Source organism: Xenopus tropicalis, chromosome 3 (assembly GCF_000004195.4).
Source record: "Xenopus tropicalis strain Nigerian chromosome 3, UCB_Xtro_10.0, whole genome shotgun sequence".
In the NCBI taxonomy this organism is placed as follows: Eukaryota; Metazoa; Chordata; class Amphibia; order Anura; family Pipidae; genus Xenopus; species Xenopus tropicalis.
In genome coordinates, this window is record NC_030679.2 from 134,060,091 (window position 1) to 134,077,126 (window position 17,036).

Sequence of the window (17,036 nt, forward strand, 5' to 3'; positions counted from 1 at the left end):
ACTTATAGCTCAGAAGATTTTTTTCTTTTCAAGATTGCTCGATTCCCATTTGTACTTCCTATTACTGGCCGGTATACAGGGGAGTCAGTATCCCCCCCCACCAATGGGTCAGAGATTGCAGTAGCAAAAGGACACACATCAAGACCATTTCATACTTTCTTGGATGTGGTTTCCAAACTAAGGGCCTGGAGCTGTGGCAGGATGGGGCTCATCCAGAAGTCTAGATAGTGTGAGAGTTGAGGAGAACATTGTTCTTGTAGATACAGAAAGCCCAGCTTGAAGGTCAGTTGGGTTAGATTTAGAGTAAAAACGTATTCAACACCTTAGATACCCAGAGCTACGTGGCCGACTAATCAGTCCTCCAATATTTTTTTAATATATGTATCTTGCTTGAAACCCCAAGGTGACAATCACAGCTCTACTGTTAAAGAGCAGAATGCAAGAAGGTAATAGCTAGAATGAAGCAGATGTGGCTTCCATAGTGAGCTCCATATAAACAAGCCTTGCTAATATTAGGGCGTACCATCTATAATGGCCAGTGGTTCCCAAACTGTGGGGTGAGGTCCTTAAGGGTTTCCAGGCTAAAATATATTTACCCCTGGAACAACAGGGTAGTGTCTGTTTTGTTTATGACCTTGTTTTGAGATAAGGAGGGGCCAAAACAAGTGGCTTATTGCCATCTGGGTCTGAACCCACCGAGTCAGAAAGACATCTGCCATGAGAGCATTGCTGCCTAAGTGCAAAGTAGCTGGCTGGAACAGACACTATGGAAGTCAATATGGCTGCCTCGCTGATAGATGATCTCCATACAGGTGGGGCACAGCCAGTGCCTTTGTGAATGGCGGTTCTTGAGAAAAGAGTTTCTGAACCATCGGCCAATGACTGCTGAAATGAATAACACAGTACACACTCTGGAATGTTGTAGCAGAGTTTATTTCAAATGAGACCCCATCCGCAGAGGAGTCATCCGGACACCATGCAACAGGAATAGTAGAGAGGATATAATAAAGCAGGAGAGGAGAAAATAAAATACACACACACACACATACACACACACCCACACTCCAACGCGGACTAGCAGTATCTGCTGCATCAATATAATTACAGACATTAAAACCGGTGGGAAATCCCCCTTGTAAACCACCCCCTCCCCTTTTTCCACCATTTAGCTTTGGTACAGTCTTGTTGAGCCCTCCCACCCGCGTTACCAACCCTAGCACCACCTCCCACACAGGAAGGGGGCAGTCACATATTGATCTGACATTTAATTAACGGATAATGCATTAAAACTGCATCTATAGTCACACTTATAACCAGCCCTGCAGCATCACTCCATCACTGCTCCCCTGGAAGAGACTCCTTGAGAGCATCTCTCGTGTGATCCACTGCCGAGAACCTCAGTAAATATCGTCCGGCACCATATTTCCATATGATCTAACTCTGTCTCTCGCAGCGGTATCGCTCAACTTCCCCCTCCCACTTACACGTGCTTTCCCTTCATTAGCACCAGCCAGACAGAACAGTGCTGTTCCTTTGTTCGCTCATTCACTTGCTTGGTCTTGCCGCTGTCTCTCCGCCATACCGGCTACTGGCACCTTGCCCGTTTGTGCATTGGACTTCATGATAAGACATTACTAGCCACACTGTAGCACAGGTGAACCCATGTTCCGCTTCTTTCCATTCCATGTCTATACTCAGGTTTAGGATCTCCAGGTGGTGGCACGGAACTGCAGAGAGTCATATCCCACTCTCTTTCCTTGTGCCCATTATCCAATAATGGTGCCAGGAATACATCTTATAAAACTGGCAACTCCAAAACCAGTTTCCATGATCAGTATGCCTTTCTCAAAGTCCTTTACCCCACTGAGTGTATGTGTACATTGAGCCTTCACCCTAGATGTTGGTGGTCAGGCATTACTATGTCCCGCAATAGTTGAGCTTTCTTAGTTTAAATTTTGATTTTAAAAAAAGGAAACACCCGTGTTCACAAACACATATAAAACTCTATAGGAGTATCATTTGGACTGTGATTTTCTAGTTGGAAAGCCTCTCTCTTCTCCACGTGAGGTTCATTAGTGCAAAGACAGGTGCATTTTGACTTGGCTTTCCCATAAATACGCTCCTCCATGGGTGCTCAGAATGCTCTGCTCCTCATATTATGAGAGCAACCAGCCATCTCCATGTCTCTCTTGAAGACAACCCTCTGCTCTTGTTGATGTGCTTTTCAGCTGGAAGGATGTGCTGGTGTTGGGGACCAAGGTGTGAAGACATAGCAACTCCATCTACTAAGATTTCTAAAGTTTATCGATACTATTTTGAGCCAAAGGGGGTAAATATGGTTTGTTTGGCTCAACGGAACACATACAATTCTGTCCAAGTACAGAAACAAAAGGCAAGGGCCTCCGACAGTCACGTGACAACAGCCGCTTGGGTCTCCGCTGCAGGGAAGCCAGTAAGCTCCACTGAATCTCACCCTCAGGCACAATTTCACATGGGCAAAGATAAATAGGGTCCAACCTCCAACTCTGATGCAGAGTCTCTAAAAAGAGGGCAGTAAATGAGCCGTTGTTACTCCGATAGATGATGAATATCTCAATAACGATGCTTTATAATAAAATGGGAGGAACCCCATCACATAGTAGAATATCAGGACAGAATAAAAGTGGGAGCATATCAACTGAAGACCTCGTGAGGCAGGAGGAGCAGACATCCTTTTTCAGGATATGGTCAGTCAGCCCACACAGCACGATCTTTCACCATTAAGTCTCAGAAAGCCAGGTCTCCAGGTATGGCTGGGGGAGGGGGCTGTCCTCCCCTCCCATGCTAGATGCTACCTGCTAAAAAATGTCAGGTTTTGGGGGCTGAGGAGTGTGCTGCTCCTGGGGGATTCTGTCCTAGCCATGATCTCCTGAAACCACAAGGCAACATCTACTTCAGTTGTCTCATAACGACGCAGGAATGGGTGCTCCTAGGAAAGAAATATGGGAGTCAAGCTATGGCAGAAAGACCAAAAAATACTTCATTATGTATAAATATTTTCCTAAGCAGATATCGGTCAGTTTGTCTATGCAGCATATGGGCCAGTGAGCATCAGCTGATGAGCAATGATAAGGGGACAATATGAGGTGCAGACCCCATGAAACATTGTTCTTGCGGTAAAACTGGCAAAGCGGAAGTAGTGCTTCGACTTCATCCAAGTTTGGTGACTAGTGGTGACATTGCCGTGTGTCCAGAAGCACCATTTGCACAGTAGCGCTTCCTACTTATGTACATTCTGGGAAAGTGAAGAGGAGCGGCGGCAGGCCTTCCTTACATAGTAACATAGTAAGTTGGGTTGAAAAAAGACATACGTCCATCACGTTCAACCATAATGCCTATATATAACCTGCCCAACTGCTAGTTGATCATTCAGTCTGTTGGCTCAAAGGAGCAGAACAGAAATACAGCCATTGTGTGTACGGCCCCTCGTATGTTATTCATAGATGTGGCTCACTTGGCCTTATGTGCAAATACAAAATACAAAAGAAAATCCACACAATCTCCAGAGTGAACTTACCAGCAGCTTATTGTACTTTGGCCTCTTTCTGTGATCTTTAGTAAGACTGCAAAGAAACGAGTTGTACAGTTACTACTATACCGTTGCAATTCCTTACACTAATAGAATCTCCATTGAAATAAAACATATTTACAAAGTTAAAAAAATGAAGTAAAATAGGTAAAGTTGGCCCTGGCCCAGGTACCCAATCAAGGAGAAGCTTATGTTTCAGCTACATGAAGGAATACATGGTCACAATGGGTTGTTTACTAAGCAAAATGGTTCATTAAATGAAGTCAGTACTTACCAGTCCTTAACAAATGACTGAAATAATGGGGAGAAGCCCATATTGTGGGGGAGTACGGGTGGCTCTTCTTGGAGAACTTTGGTGAGAACCTCAAAATCAGTCTTACAGTTTTTGTAGGGAAACTGTCCGGTGGCCAACTCCACCTGTGGGGCAAAGGAACGTTTACATGAAAGGAATGAGACACGTCTGACAGATTAGGAAATAAAAGGCAACACAAGGCAGAACCAAGTCTGGCTGGGATGCCCCTGGCTATATAAGGAAACTATATGGAAACTGAGCATTTGTGGGTAGAAAGTTTGTGTTTATACAGAATCATGAGCAGTAGGAGAAATCTCTCACCAGGGAGATCCCCAAACTCCATACATCTGCGCGGATGTCGTAGTCTGGTTTGGTTGGGTCGGGAGGGTCAATTCGCTCAGGCTGCAGCGAGAAACAAGGAAGAAATCAGTTAAAGTCACTTCACACGAGCCAAATACAGTACGAACCTCTGCTCCTCCATATAGTAACTGCAACACACAAGTCTGTCCATTCTTTATTACATTGGCCCTTATCTACTCTGCCCATACCTGGCACCACTAGCTTGTTGTGAGTAAGTTCTTCTACTCACCTACTGCTAGTAATGTCTGCCTCCTGCCCTACTGCTAGTAATGTCTGCCTCCTGCCCTACTCGCATACCGCTAGTAATGTCTGCCTCCTGCCCTACTCGCATACCGCTAGTAATGTCTGCCTCCTGCCCTACTCGCATACCGCTACCTGCCCTACTCGCATACCGCTAGTAATGTCTGCCTCCTGCCCTACTCGCATACCGCTAGTAATGTCTGCCTCCTGCCCTACTCGCATACCGCTAGTAATGTCTGCCTCCTGCCCTACTCGCATACCGCTAGTAATGTCTGCCTCCTGCCCTACTCGCATACCGCTAGTAATGTCTGCCTCCTGCCCTACTCGCATACCGCTAGTAATGTCTGCCTCCTGCCCTACTCGCATACCGCTAGTAATGTCTGCCTCCTGCCCTACTCACCTTCTGCTAGTAATGTCTGCCTCCTGCCCTACTCACCTACTGCTAGTAATGCCTGCCTCCAGCCCTAATCACCTACTGCTAGTAATGCCTGCCTCCAGCCCTAATCACCTACTGCTAGTAATGCCTGCCTCCAGCCCTAATCACCTACTGCTAGTAATGTCTGCCTCCTGCCTTACACCATCACTGCTAGTAATGTCTGCCCTACTCACTTACAGCTAGTCATGTCTGCCTCTTGTCCTTCTCACGTACCGCTAGCAATGCCTCATTTTAGACACCTAAATATACCTTTAGTAATACCTTGTGTTTGTTTACTACAGGTACCTCTAGCAACACCTTGTGCTTATCTCTTACACCGCCAGCAATGTCTGATTTTTGGCACTTGCATGTACAGCTAGCAACACCTTGTACTTGTCCCCTCAGTGTGTCCCAAGCAATGTGTCGCCCCTGTCTTAATTATCTACTAGAAATATCTGGTACCTGCCCATTTCTCTTAAGCTTTATCCTCTGAGAACATTATTTGCTACTCAATAAACCATTCATTACAAGTAGCCCCACACATTTACATTTCCCACACAATGTGCTAGGTTCCACATTGACCAATGTTGACACATATAACACTTACCGCCATATAAGCAGCACAGCCGGCACTCCTTGTCTTTGCCTTTGAGTCCACAAGGCGCCCACTGATTCCAAAGTCACACAGTTTGATCTGCCCATTGGCATCGAGCAGGATGTTAGAGGGTTTAACATCTCTGTGTATAACACCATGTTTCTCTTTCAGATAATACAAAGCATTAACTATCTGAATTGGTGAGGGAAAAAAAAAAAAAGAAAAAGTTATTTTTTTTTCTTAACTAAATAACTTTTTCTGGTGTGTTCCTACTTCTACACTGCTCTTGGGCAAACCTTTCAGTACTTTGCTGTCAATTTATCTAGAATCCCACTGAGTTCCCTTCAAACTAAAGCACAGACTTTGCCAGCCGCCAGAAACTCTCCTCACTAGCCACTCATTAGATACTCTCCAACATTATTATTATTATTATTAATAACATTTATTTATAAAGCGCCAACATATCCCGCAGCGCTGTACAATAAGTGGGTTACATACATTGGACATACAGAGTAACATATAAAGCAATCATTAGCTTTCTCTCTATAGCTCTCTCTCCTTCTCTCTGTGCTTGTTGCCTTGATTCCACCTCCTCAACTGTATCTCCTATCCGTTCCTCAGGTGATTTCTTTCTATGCATCGTGCCTCCAGAATCCCAATATTCAGCTGTACCTTTCTCTCATCCCTAGGCGATTCCATTCCATACACTACCTCTAAAATGCCCCCCAGCTACAGCTCTACTCCATCTGGGCTTTCACACAGCTACTTGCACTTACAGCCACAGTCATCTTTCCCAAGATGGCCTCTGGGATGGGCCCCTGAATCCTCTTCTTCAGTTTTTCAGCGCAGGTCCCCATTAACTCCATTGCAATGAACACATCAGTCTGTAGAGTAGAAATAAGAGCATCCTTAAGAAAAAAATAGGCACAAACGGGTACAAATAACATTGGGGCAGGAAAAAAAGGTTCAAGAGGAAAGAAAAAAAATCTTCAGCTTTGGCACAACCTTACAAGAACTACGGAATTCTGTTGTACATGCAGACAGCACAACCAGTCAATTGGTCAATAAAAGTAGTGCTACAAAACTAGAGGTAGCAGTGGTAACAGTAATGGGATATTAGTAGGCTGCCATCTTTCTAGAGCTCACATTTGTGATGAAGGTACCATAGCACTGCACAATGTACGGACAGTCATGGCTCTTTAGTACAACATCCAAATCCATCAGAATTCTCTTGTTCTCCTCCTTGTTTCCAGAACGACGCATTTGCTGAAAGAGAAGCCAGAGAGGTGTTTAGAGGTACAATTAGCGAATAGGAATGGGGGGAGGGGCATACTTAATGCCAAAGACACTCTGGGACTAGTGAGAAGCAAAACAGAAGCAGGAAAGGAAAAAACAATATACACAGATAGCAGGAAATATCAATAGGCACAGCAAATGCTTGTTTGCAGCTGATAAATCAGAACTGCAAACTGAGCTGCTATTGGTTACTATTCAGGAACAACTTTCTTGTGAACTGTAACTGCCCCCCACCCTATGTGAGTAGAATAATATTAAGTAGAAACCAAGGTCCCCTGCCCCCCCACCCAAATAGCTAATTTCTCCAGCAATTTGGCAATTCACCTTAACTGCGATGACGTGCCCCGTCTTCTTAAACCTCATTTTCCAGACCTGGCCACAAGTGCCGCTGCCAATCTCCCCCAGGTTCTCCAGGTCATTGATATCTGCTGGGTACTTCTGTAATGCAAAGCCGTATATATCGCTGCTCAACTGCTCATATTCACACACAGCAAATCATATTGCTACTGCAAATTTATTGCAACAATCAATCCCCCCACCCCATTACTTTCTATTGCCTTGTCCTTTTATATGGGAACCTCTAACCTTGTTCTACAGCCCAGTACATCTCTTTGCTCTCCTACCTGTAATATTACATGTACAGGTATGAGACCCATTATCCCAAATGCTCGGGACCTGGGGTGTTCCGGATAAGGGGTCTTCCCGTAATTCAGATCTCCTACCTTAAGTCTACTAAAACAATTATGTAAAAATTAAATAAACCAAATAGAATTGTTTTGGCTCCAATAAGGGGTAATTATATCTTAGTTGGGATCAAGTACAGGTACTGTTTTATTATTACAGAGAAAAGGGAATCATTTAACCATGAAATAAACCCAATAGGGCTGTTCTGCCCCCAATAAGGGGTAATTATATCTTAGTTGGGATCAAGTACAGGTACTGTTTTATTTTACAGAGAAAAGGGAATCATTTAACCATGAAATAAACCCAATAGGGCTGTTCTGCCCCCAATAAGGGGTAATTATATCTTAGTTGGGATCAAGTACAGGTACTGTTTTATTATTACAGAGAAAAGGGAATCATTTAACCATGAAATAAACCCAATAGGGCTGTTCTGCCCCAATAAGGGGTAATTATATCTTAGTTGGGATCAAGTACAGGTACTGTTTTATTATTACAGAGAAAAGGGAATCATTTAACCATTAAATAAACCCAATAGGGCTGTTCTGCCCCCAATAAGGGGTAATTATATCTTAGTTGGGATAAAGTACAAGTTACTGTTTTATTATTAAAAAGAAAAAAGGAAATCATTTTTACAAATGTGTATTATTTGATTAAAATGGAGTCGGAGAGATGGCCTTTCCGTAATTCGGAACTTTCTGAATAATGGGTTTCTGGATAAGGGGTCCGATACCTGTACAAGATTCAGATTTAGAATCCAGCTAAATCTATTCAGGCAATTCCACTGATGGATTCAGCGCATTCCTATCAATGATTACTTACATATACATAGTTCACCTTCAGGTTATACGCTAGCATGTAATAGAATGGCTTATTCATAGCAATTTTTCAACTGGTCTTTATTTTTTATTTGTTATAGTGTTTGAATTATTTGCCTTCCAGCCAAGGCTACAACTTTATAGTTATTGTTAATTTTTATTACTATTTATATTACTGTCTCTCTTTCAAACTACTGCCTGGTTGCTAGGCTAAACTGGACCCTAGCAACCAGATAGCTGTCAAAATTTCAAACCACAGAACAAAAAGCTAAATGATAAACAAATGAAGACCAATTGCAAATTGTCTCAGAACAGAACTCCTTACATCATACTAAAAGTTGATTTAAAGGTAAACAACCCCTGTAAATGTGTCTAGACGGCTTGGAGTCAGATCAGAGCTGAGCTATACATATTGCTGATGTACTAAATCTGCTATTTTATACCCACGATTCACTTACCTGCCCATCAATAACTAAATACCCAGTCTGCTTGATAATTTCCTGAAGCTTCTGGTCAATTTCAATGCTGGAAAAAAAATAATGCATGGGTTTAGGAATACACGGAAGGAACAAAATCAGCAGGTTTTACTGGTCAGTGTATGGCCAACTTTAAGAGGTGGTTCAGTGTTAACTTTCTGTACGTTATAGAATGGCCAGTTCTAAACAAGTTTTCAATTGGTCTTCATTATTTATTTTTCATAGTTTTTGAATTATTTGCCTTCCTCCTCTGCCTTTCCAGCTTTCAAATGGGGGTCACTGACCCCGGCAGCCAAAAATGAAGCTACAGTTTTATTGTTACTGTTACATTTTATTACTTATCTTTTTATTCAGACCCACTCTTATTCATATACCAGTCTTTCATTCAAACCACTCCCTGGTTGCTAAGGCAATTTGGACCCCAGCAACCAGATAACTGCTGAAATTCCAAGCTGGAGAGTGGCTGAACAAAAAGTGAAATAATTAAAAAAAAAATGAAGACCAACTGTAAATTGTCTACGTATGACATAGACTTTTCATATTCTAAGTTAACTCAAAGTTAAACAACCCCTTTAACTGTTACACAGAACTGCTGAGTTTATTTCAAGGTGCATATTTATTATAGTGTGTAAGCCAACATCACCAGTGATGTTGCCCATAGCAACCAATCAGATCTTTGCTGTTGTTTTTAACTTGTAGGCGACTGTTTAAAACAAATTGCTGATTGGTTGCTAGAAGTCGGAGATAGAAATAAATAGTAAGTCACAACAAACTGATCCTTTTAAGGTTCTCTCACCTCTCCATGCTGCGCTGCGTCAGGTAGTTGGTCTGCGGCAAACTCAGGAAGGTTCTCGGCCGCACTGTCAGGGGAGAGTGATGGTGGGAAGGGGCGTCTGAACGTGAATGTCCATCATTGGCGAGAGGGAGCTGTAAGGCTGCACAGGAGAGGGAGCAAGGAGATTAATAGGAGAGGGAAGAGCCAATCAGGCACAGGGCCCATTCTGCATCCCGCCATGCACTCCTCGTTGGCCCCGTGTGTTTTCTCCCACAGCCCATGCTCAGTTAGAAACCAGATTCATCAGGACTCCGCTGCTCGTATAGATGCAAATATGTAAGAATGAGGCACATTTGCATCTAATTAATTTAACAGGGCTGATTTACTAACAAAGGCGCTTAATTGCACCAGTGCTATTACCCATAGAAACAATATGTGCCAATGGGAACTGCAACGGTGCAATTTGGCACCTAGGTTAGTAAATCAGTTTCACGGGTCTGTGCAATGCCACACAACTATCTGTGTCTGCTTCGCTGTCTCCCTGCCATATGCAACTACTCATTTTATTTTGCTCATTACCTTTGTGTATATTGACATAACATACTTGCATGTTGTTTTGGTATTTGTAGTAACATAGTAAGTTGGGTTGAAAAAAGACATATGTCCATCACGTTCAACCATAATGCCTATATATAACCTGCCTAACTGCTAGTTGATCCAGAGGAAGGCAAAAAAACCCCATCTGAAGCCTCTCTAATTTGCTGCAGAGGGGAAAAAATTCCTTCCTGACTCCAAGATGGCAATCGGACCAGTCCCTGGATCCCCTGGAGCTATCACCCATAACCCTGTATTCCCTCACTTGCTAATATATATATATTATATTTCCACCCAGCACTTGGTCACATGTATTGCCCTCAGTGCCCACCCATCCATAGCCCCCCGTCCCATTAGGTGTGCCCCTTAGTGTTAGGTTGCCTTGAGTTCATGCCCCAAACCAAGCCTCCATGCTGAGACCACACTGCATGCATCAACCCAACCCATGCATGGAGATGGTAACAGAAGAACGGGCGATGCCAAGCACAAAACTGGGGGGGGAGAGGAAATGAAAGACTGAAAAAAAACCCAGAGGAAAGCAGGAGGAATATAAAATGAGGCCCGAAAATAAGCAGGTGCTTGTTAGGTGTGAGGTGGGCACAGAGGGGCAGACAGCTTGATTGGGGGCAGGAGAGGGGAGACGGGGGGTTCGGTACCTGCTCGCTGGGATGGAGCGGGCGTGGGACTTAGAGTGATGAGAATAACTGGGGAGAAATAAAGGAAAATCAACAAAAAAATACAGAGCGACCCAATGGAAACAGATTACTGATGGTGTACTAAGGAGACAGATGAAGGACAATCTTGAAAAGAAGAAGAAGGGTGGAAAAAAAACCGTGAGGGAAAATGAGAGGAAATGTAAAATGATCATTAGCCAAATGGGGAAACCGGGTGAAAATGGGCGACCCCAGTGATAGCGGGAAAATGTGGGAAAATAAAGAAATGAAAGTGTGCTCTGCCACACAATCCAGCCAATGCTCCAGTGCTTCTATTACACTGTGCCACCCGACTCCTACCGGCTACTGATCCAACTCCTACTGGCCCTTGTAGGGTAAAGAAAATCACAATATATACATGAAACTTCTATATCTTTCATATCATATGCTAGCATCACTCAGAACCTTCTCTGACCCATCAGGAACATCTAAACATCTGGCTCCTTTATCTGCTTCTATGAGGATGCATTAGAGGTCCCTCCGCAAAGAGCCTCCACCGGTCCCTCCGCAAAGAGCTTCCCCCGTCCCTCCGCAAAGAGCTTCCCCCGTCCCTCCGCAAAGAGCTCCCATCTCTATTTGTGCCCTCCATTATTTGTTATTAGGGTACATTATTGGTGGGGTGGCACCTACCAGTGATACCAGGCTCACCCATACAAGGAGGGAGCGGCAGATGCCACACAGTCAGAAGGTAAAAGCTGGGACAAGGAAAGCTATGATTTTTTGCACAGGATGCTCATACAGAAACCAGTCAAACCTTACTTTCTGGGGACTCCAGGCCAACGCAGAGACCCCCACAGATTAAGACTAGTGTATTTAGAATACAATGATATCCCATTTTTCTCCCAAAAACCAAGCCAAATATCCCAGTGAGACACATAGCCATACTTCTGTAGTAACGAGCTTTGTGTATAGATCATCAAATATGTACATTCTTCCACACTTTCTATTTGTGCAGCCAATCCATTTACATTTAGAGGGCTGATTATTTGGCACAGTGCAATTGTGAACCAGATGAGCACCAGGATACTTTAAGAGATGTATTTATTAACCAAGAAATCAGCAATTAGAAAGCTAGAAAGTTAGAAAACAAAAGCAAAGATCTGACTGGTTGCTATGGGCCACATCACCGTTAATACATCCCTAAGGTAGGAGCCAGGGTGTACTGTAGCGCATTTCTGCCCAGTATTACATATCAGCCCTGAGCCAGATGGCCACTGGGACGACTACTGGGCAATAAGGCTTGGACATCTGCTTCACCCCATACCCAACACTGAATGCACTGCTCCTCCCAGGAGGGGTTTGAACCCGCAGACAGATGAAGAACAAGTGGTTGATCAGAACAGAGCTGGTATGGTTCCCTTCCTTCATTACAACACAGGGAAATGGGGTTTTCTATAAATACGGTAAAGTCTTTGGATGAAATGTAACTGGTGGCTCTGACCGGACGTATGCCCATGTTTTACTGAAGAGCCCATATATTCTAACAAATAGACTTTAGTTCAAACTAAATACTCTTGCTATTAGTAGCGCCCCTCCATCAGTCAATCAATCTTTTACTCCCAGTCTTCCTCTCTGTCTTCTGGTTGGTAATTCCAAATTTAGACCTCTGCCAGTGACCATGTCCCTTAAGGTGGACATACAAAGGGAGGCTTCAAGCTGCCAATTTGACACTTCAGACTGAGTTGGCAGTTAATATGCCTGTGTTAGCCTATCCAAAAATTGACCAGATATCTACTGGGCAAGTTTAAAAATCCCACTGGTTGGGGACTGCCTCGGCTCACTGATGTGCCCTCTCCTGATGGGCCTGCATGGCTGCCCACTGATCCGACCATTGGCCTTGGGCCAAACGATAGCCCATCTTAATGCATATGCCCAGCTTTACTACAGCCACAAATTCCACCTCTTTACCGACAAAAGAGAGATTGCTTAACTGCTCTTCTGTATCTAAACGTTACAGTAAGTAGGGAGCATAGGCCAATTGGAGTAAACCACTATGCTCTGGGATCCAAAAAAAAAAAGGTAACTGTCATTTCCAATAAAAGGGGTCATGTGTTGCCAGGCAACCGGTGACCCCACACTGATTAAAACGGAAATGCAGAATGTATGGAGCTGGCACACAGCAACGCGAGTGTCAAGGCCGTAAATTATAAGAGCTCCAGCACTAGAAAGCTTTCCATTTAAAAAGGACAAGACAACACAAAGGCCAAAAATTACCCCTAGAGCAGCAGTTCTCAACCTGGGGGTCGAACAACCATTACACAGGGGTCGCCTAAGACCATCAGAAAACACATATTCCCGAGGGTCTTAGGAACTAATTTTTTGGTTGGGGGTCACCACAACATGAGGAACTGTATTAAAGGGTCACGGCATTAGGAAGGAACCACTGCCCTAGAGGAAGGCCACCATTATTAATAGCACTTTATATCTCATTCCTGCCCAGGGCTCGCAGAAAAACCCACAGGTCTATTCTTTAACTGGTGTCACATCCCCAGCTCCTTCTGTGCTTCCATATGCAGGTGCCCAGGCCATGGGCATGTATAGTAGCCCAGCAACCAATGTACCAGCCCACCAACCCCGACTACACTCTCTCCCAATGTACCAGCCCACCAACCAGGACTACACTCTCTCCCAATGTACCAGCCCACCAACCCAGACTCCACTCTCTCCCAATGCACCAGCCCACCAACCCAGACTCCACTCTCTCCCAATGCACCAGCCCACCAACCCAGACTCCACTCTCTCCCAATGTACCAGCCCACCAACCCGGACTCCACTCTCTCCCAATGTACCAGCCCACCAACCCCGACTACACGCTCTCCCAATGTACCAGCCCACCAACCCCGACTACACTCTCTCCCAATGTACCAGCCCACCAACCCCGACTACACTCTCTCCCAATGTACCAGCCCACCAACCCAGACTCCACTCTCTCCCAATGTACCAGCCCACCAACCCGGACTCCACTCTCTCCCAATGTACCAGCCCACCAACCCCGACTACACGCTCTCCCAATGTACCAGCCCACCAACCCCGACTACACTCTCTCCCAATGTACCAGCCCACCAACCCCGACTACACTCTCTCCCAATGTACCAGCCCACCAACCCGGACTCCACTCTCTCCCAATGTACCAGCCCACCAACCCGGACTCCACTCTCTCCCAATGTATCAGCCCACCAACCCCGACTACACGCTCTCTCAATGGGAGGGAAGACCAAGGGCTAGCAAATATCCATGTCTTAAAGGAACAGTAACACCAAAAATGAAAGTTTTTTAAATCAATTAAAATCTAATGTACTGTTGCCCTGCACTGGTAAAAGTTGTGTTTTTGCTACAGTAACGCTAATATAGTTTATATAAATAAGCTGGTGTGTAGCCACGGGGGCAGCCATTCAAGCTGGAAAAAAGGAGAAAAGGCACAGGTTACATAGCAGATAACAGTTAACCGCTCTAGAATACAATAGTGTTTTATCCGTTATCTGCTATGTGCCTGTGCCTTTTCTCCTTTGAATGGCTGCCCCCATTGCTACAGAGCAACTTTATTTATATACGTTTCTGGGGAAAACACCTAAGTTGTACCAGTGCAGGGCAGCAGTACATTATATTCTAATTACTTTCATACACTTTCATTTCTTGGCGTTACTGTTCCTTTAAGAGGTGTTTTATCACGTAGAATAGTCTCTGGACCATACATGCCCAACCCTGACCAAATCAGCCATCGCTGGATGCTGGCCATTACAGTTAAATAACAACTGTAGATGATAGAGACGGGCACCCCTGCCCCAACATTAACAGAGACCATGACTACTACACAGAACTAAATAAGTCTGCCATTTTAATATTCAAACTTTATTAAACATGTATGCACAAATGGCTACCGATTTACAATCCCCACTAATCTCATTGCCCAAAAACACACTATCTTCATCTTTCAGCACCTTAGAAGGCCAATCCCCTGTAACCCAGTTAAAGGTGATGATCTAAAAAAACTGGGCAGTTATTGACACCTATTAAGCCTTTGTGGAGGAAACCATGTCGTGACAATCACATGACTGCGCCTATTTCCCTTTATGGCAAACAGAAAGAGTCTTGCTTTATGGCAAACAGAAAGAGTCTTGCTTTATGGCAAGGATCTGCGGTACAATCATAAAACTCGACTGACTGACCGAGGGGACAAAGCCACAACAGCAACTTGGAATCCCTGTGGCACAGGAGGCAACAAAAGCAGAAAATATAAAAAGACGACAGCAAAATAAATGAAAGTATTGATCTTCCAAACGGTATAAATGACCAGAAAACAGCAAAATATTAAAGCATAATGAAATTCAATTAAAGGACAACCAAACAGTCATGATGTAAGGAATTTAAAGGGGAACTTCACTCCAATATGTTTTGCCTAATGAAAGATTGTGTCTGATCTCTTTCTGTTCTTTGGGGTCTGTTTATCAGCCGGCCTGCAACACTGTTTCAGGATTCAGAACCGCCAGTGCAGAGAGCAGAAATAGAATGCCATATTGAAACACAACATTAAGACCACTGAACATTTAGAATTATTCTATACTGGAGAGCTGATTAGAAATACGTCTTTTTATTGCAGATGGACTTCCCCTTTAACAAGCCAATCTTCTCTATTCACCGTTATCCCCCGTTTATTCCTAGGTAACAGGATTGGAACATTCCCTGCCCAGCAATGATGCCACCCTCTGTTATAGCTACTAATGGAATATTCCTGTAACCCTACAATTAACACTAGGATCCCCCCATAACCCTGCTGTGTGCATCCCCTGCCCAGCAATGGTCCCACCCCCTGTTATTGCTACTAATGGAATATTCCCCACTCCTGGCTCTACCTAAGCTGATCAGAAAACCCTGCACTACACTGATGAGCCCCAAGAAGGGGTGAAACCGGTCTGTAGTTGGGAATCTGATCTGCTATTATCCTGGCTTCTGCTTTAAACCCCAGTGGGTGAGCTTTAGCCTATAGGATAAACCCATGTAAATGGGAATTTTCTAAGAGCCTTAAGGAATTTGTTCCCAGAATCCCTTTGGAATATTCCTGTAACTGTACAATTACCACTAGGATCCCCCCATAGCCCTGCTGTGTGCATTCCCTGCCCAACAACGGCCCCACCCCCATTATAGCTACTAATGAAATATTCCTGTGACCATACAATTACCACTAGAACCCCCCCCCCATAACCCTGCTGTGTGTATTCCCTGTCCAGCAATGGTCCCACCCTAGTTATAGCTACTAATGGAATATTCCTGTAACCCTACAATTACACTAGGATCCCCCCCATAACCCTGCTGTGTGTATTCCCTGCCCAGCAATGGTCCCACCCCAGTTATAGCTACTAATGGAATATTCCTGTAACCCTACAATTACACTAGGATCCCCCCCATAACCCTGCTGTGTGTATTCCCTGCCCAGCAATGGTCCCACCCCCGTTATTGCTACTAATGGAATATTCCTGTAACCCTACAATTACACTAGGATCCCCCCCATAACCCTGCTGTGTGCATTCCCTGCCCAGCAATGGTCCCACCCCCGTTATTGCTACTAATGGAATATTCCTGCCCAGCAATGGTCCCACCCCCTGTTATAGCTACTAATGGAATATTCCTGTAACTGTACAATTAGCCCTAGGATCCCCCCATAGCCCCGCTGTGTGCATTCCCTGCCGCTCTATGATACCCCCCAGTAACACAAAGGGCCTAGAAACCTATTCTCATCCTGTCAAGCCCCCATTTCCTTTTGAGCTCCTTACTGGGCCGTGGCCGCTGAGGGCTGATCTCAAGCTCGATTCTTCTCCGTGCCTCCCTATTCTCCTGCTTCAATTTCGCCTCCAGACGGGAGAGTTTCTGTTCTAGGGAGGACGCCGCCATATTCGTTCCGCGCACTAATAATAAACAAACTGCTTAAGGCGCCTGCGCGGACGAAGACTGACAGTTCCTAGTGCGCATGCGTCTAGGCGCAGATGACGTCTCGGAAGTGTCCGGTTGCTCTGCGGAATGAAGAGCAACAGTGCGCATGCGTAGAGGGGCAAAAAAAAAAAAAAAAAAAAAAAGGCCCTTGGCTCTTTAAAACTGAGCAGCTGCTTTGAGAATAAATATCGAAATGGGGTTTTGGGGGGTGTGACCAGAGCAACAACAAAAGAATTGACTTTGGCTGTAATCATGAGAATTTCGTTATCAGTATGGCTGACAGTCCCA

The 17,036-nt window shown here is 44.5% G+C and overlaps 1 protein-coding gene across 2 annotated transcripts; it reads right to left on the reverse strand.

The window, feature by feature from the left end:
- Nucleotides 1–914: 914 nt before the first annotated feature.
- Nucleotides 915–16,795, reverse strand: map2k7 (mitogen-activated protein kinase kinase 7). Of its 2 annotated transcripts, NM_001032352.1 has the most exon segments (12): nt 915–2,968; nt 3,557–3,602; nt 3,843–3,985; nt 4,182–4,262; nt 5,483–5,662; nt 6,247–6,354; nt 6,617–6,736; nt 7,091–7,204; nt 8,724–8,790; nt 9,538–9,676; nt 10,767–10,814; nt 16,592–16,718. In NM_001032352.1, coding segments are annotated over 12 exon segments (1,302 nt in total). In that variant the 5' UTR covers nt 16,710–16,718; the 3' UTR covers nt 915–2,830.
- Between the last annotated feature and the right edge of the window lie 241 nt (nt 16,796–17,036).

Coding starts and splice junctions, on each gene's coding strand:
- map2k7 (XM_012953070.3), bottom strand. CDS start 16,709: ATGGCGGCGTCCTCCCTAGAACAGAAACTCTCCCGTCTGGAGGCGAAA. Junction 6,737..7,090: donor GGCACGTCATCGCAGTTAAG/GTGAATTGCCAA, acceptor CTTCTCTTTCAG/CAAATGCGTCGTTCTGGAAA. Junction 5,663..6,246: donor TGGGAAAGATGACTGTGGCT/GTAAGTGCAAGT, acceptor TCACCAATTCAG/ATAGTTAATGCTTTGTATTA.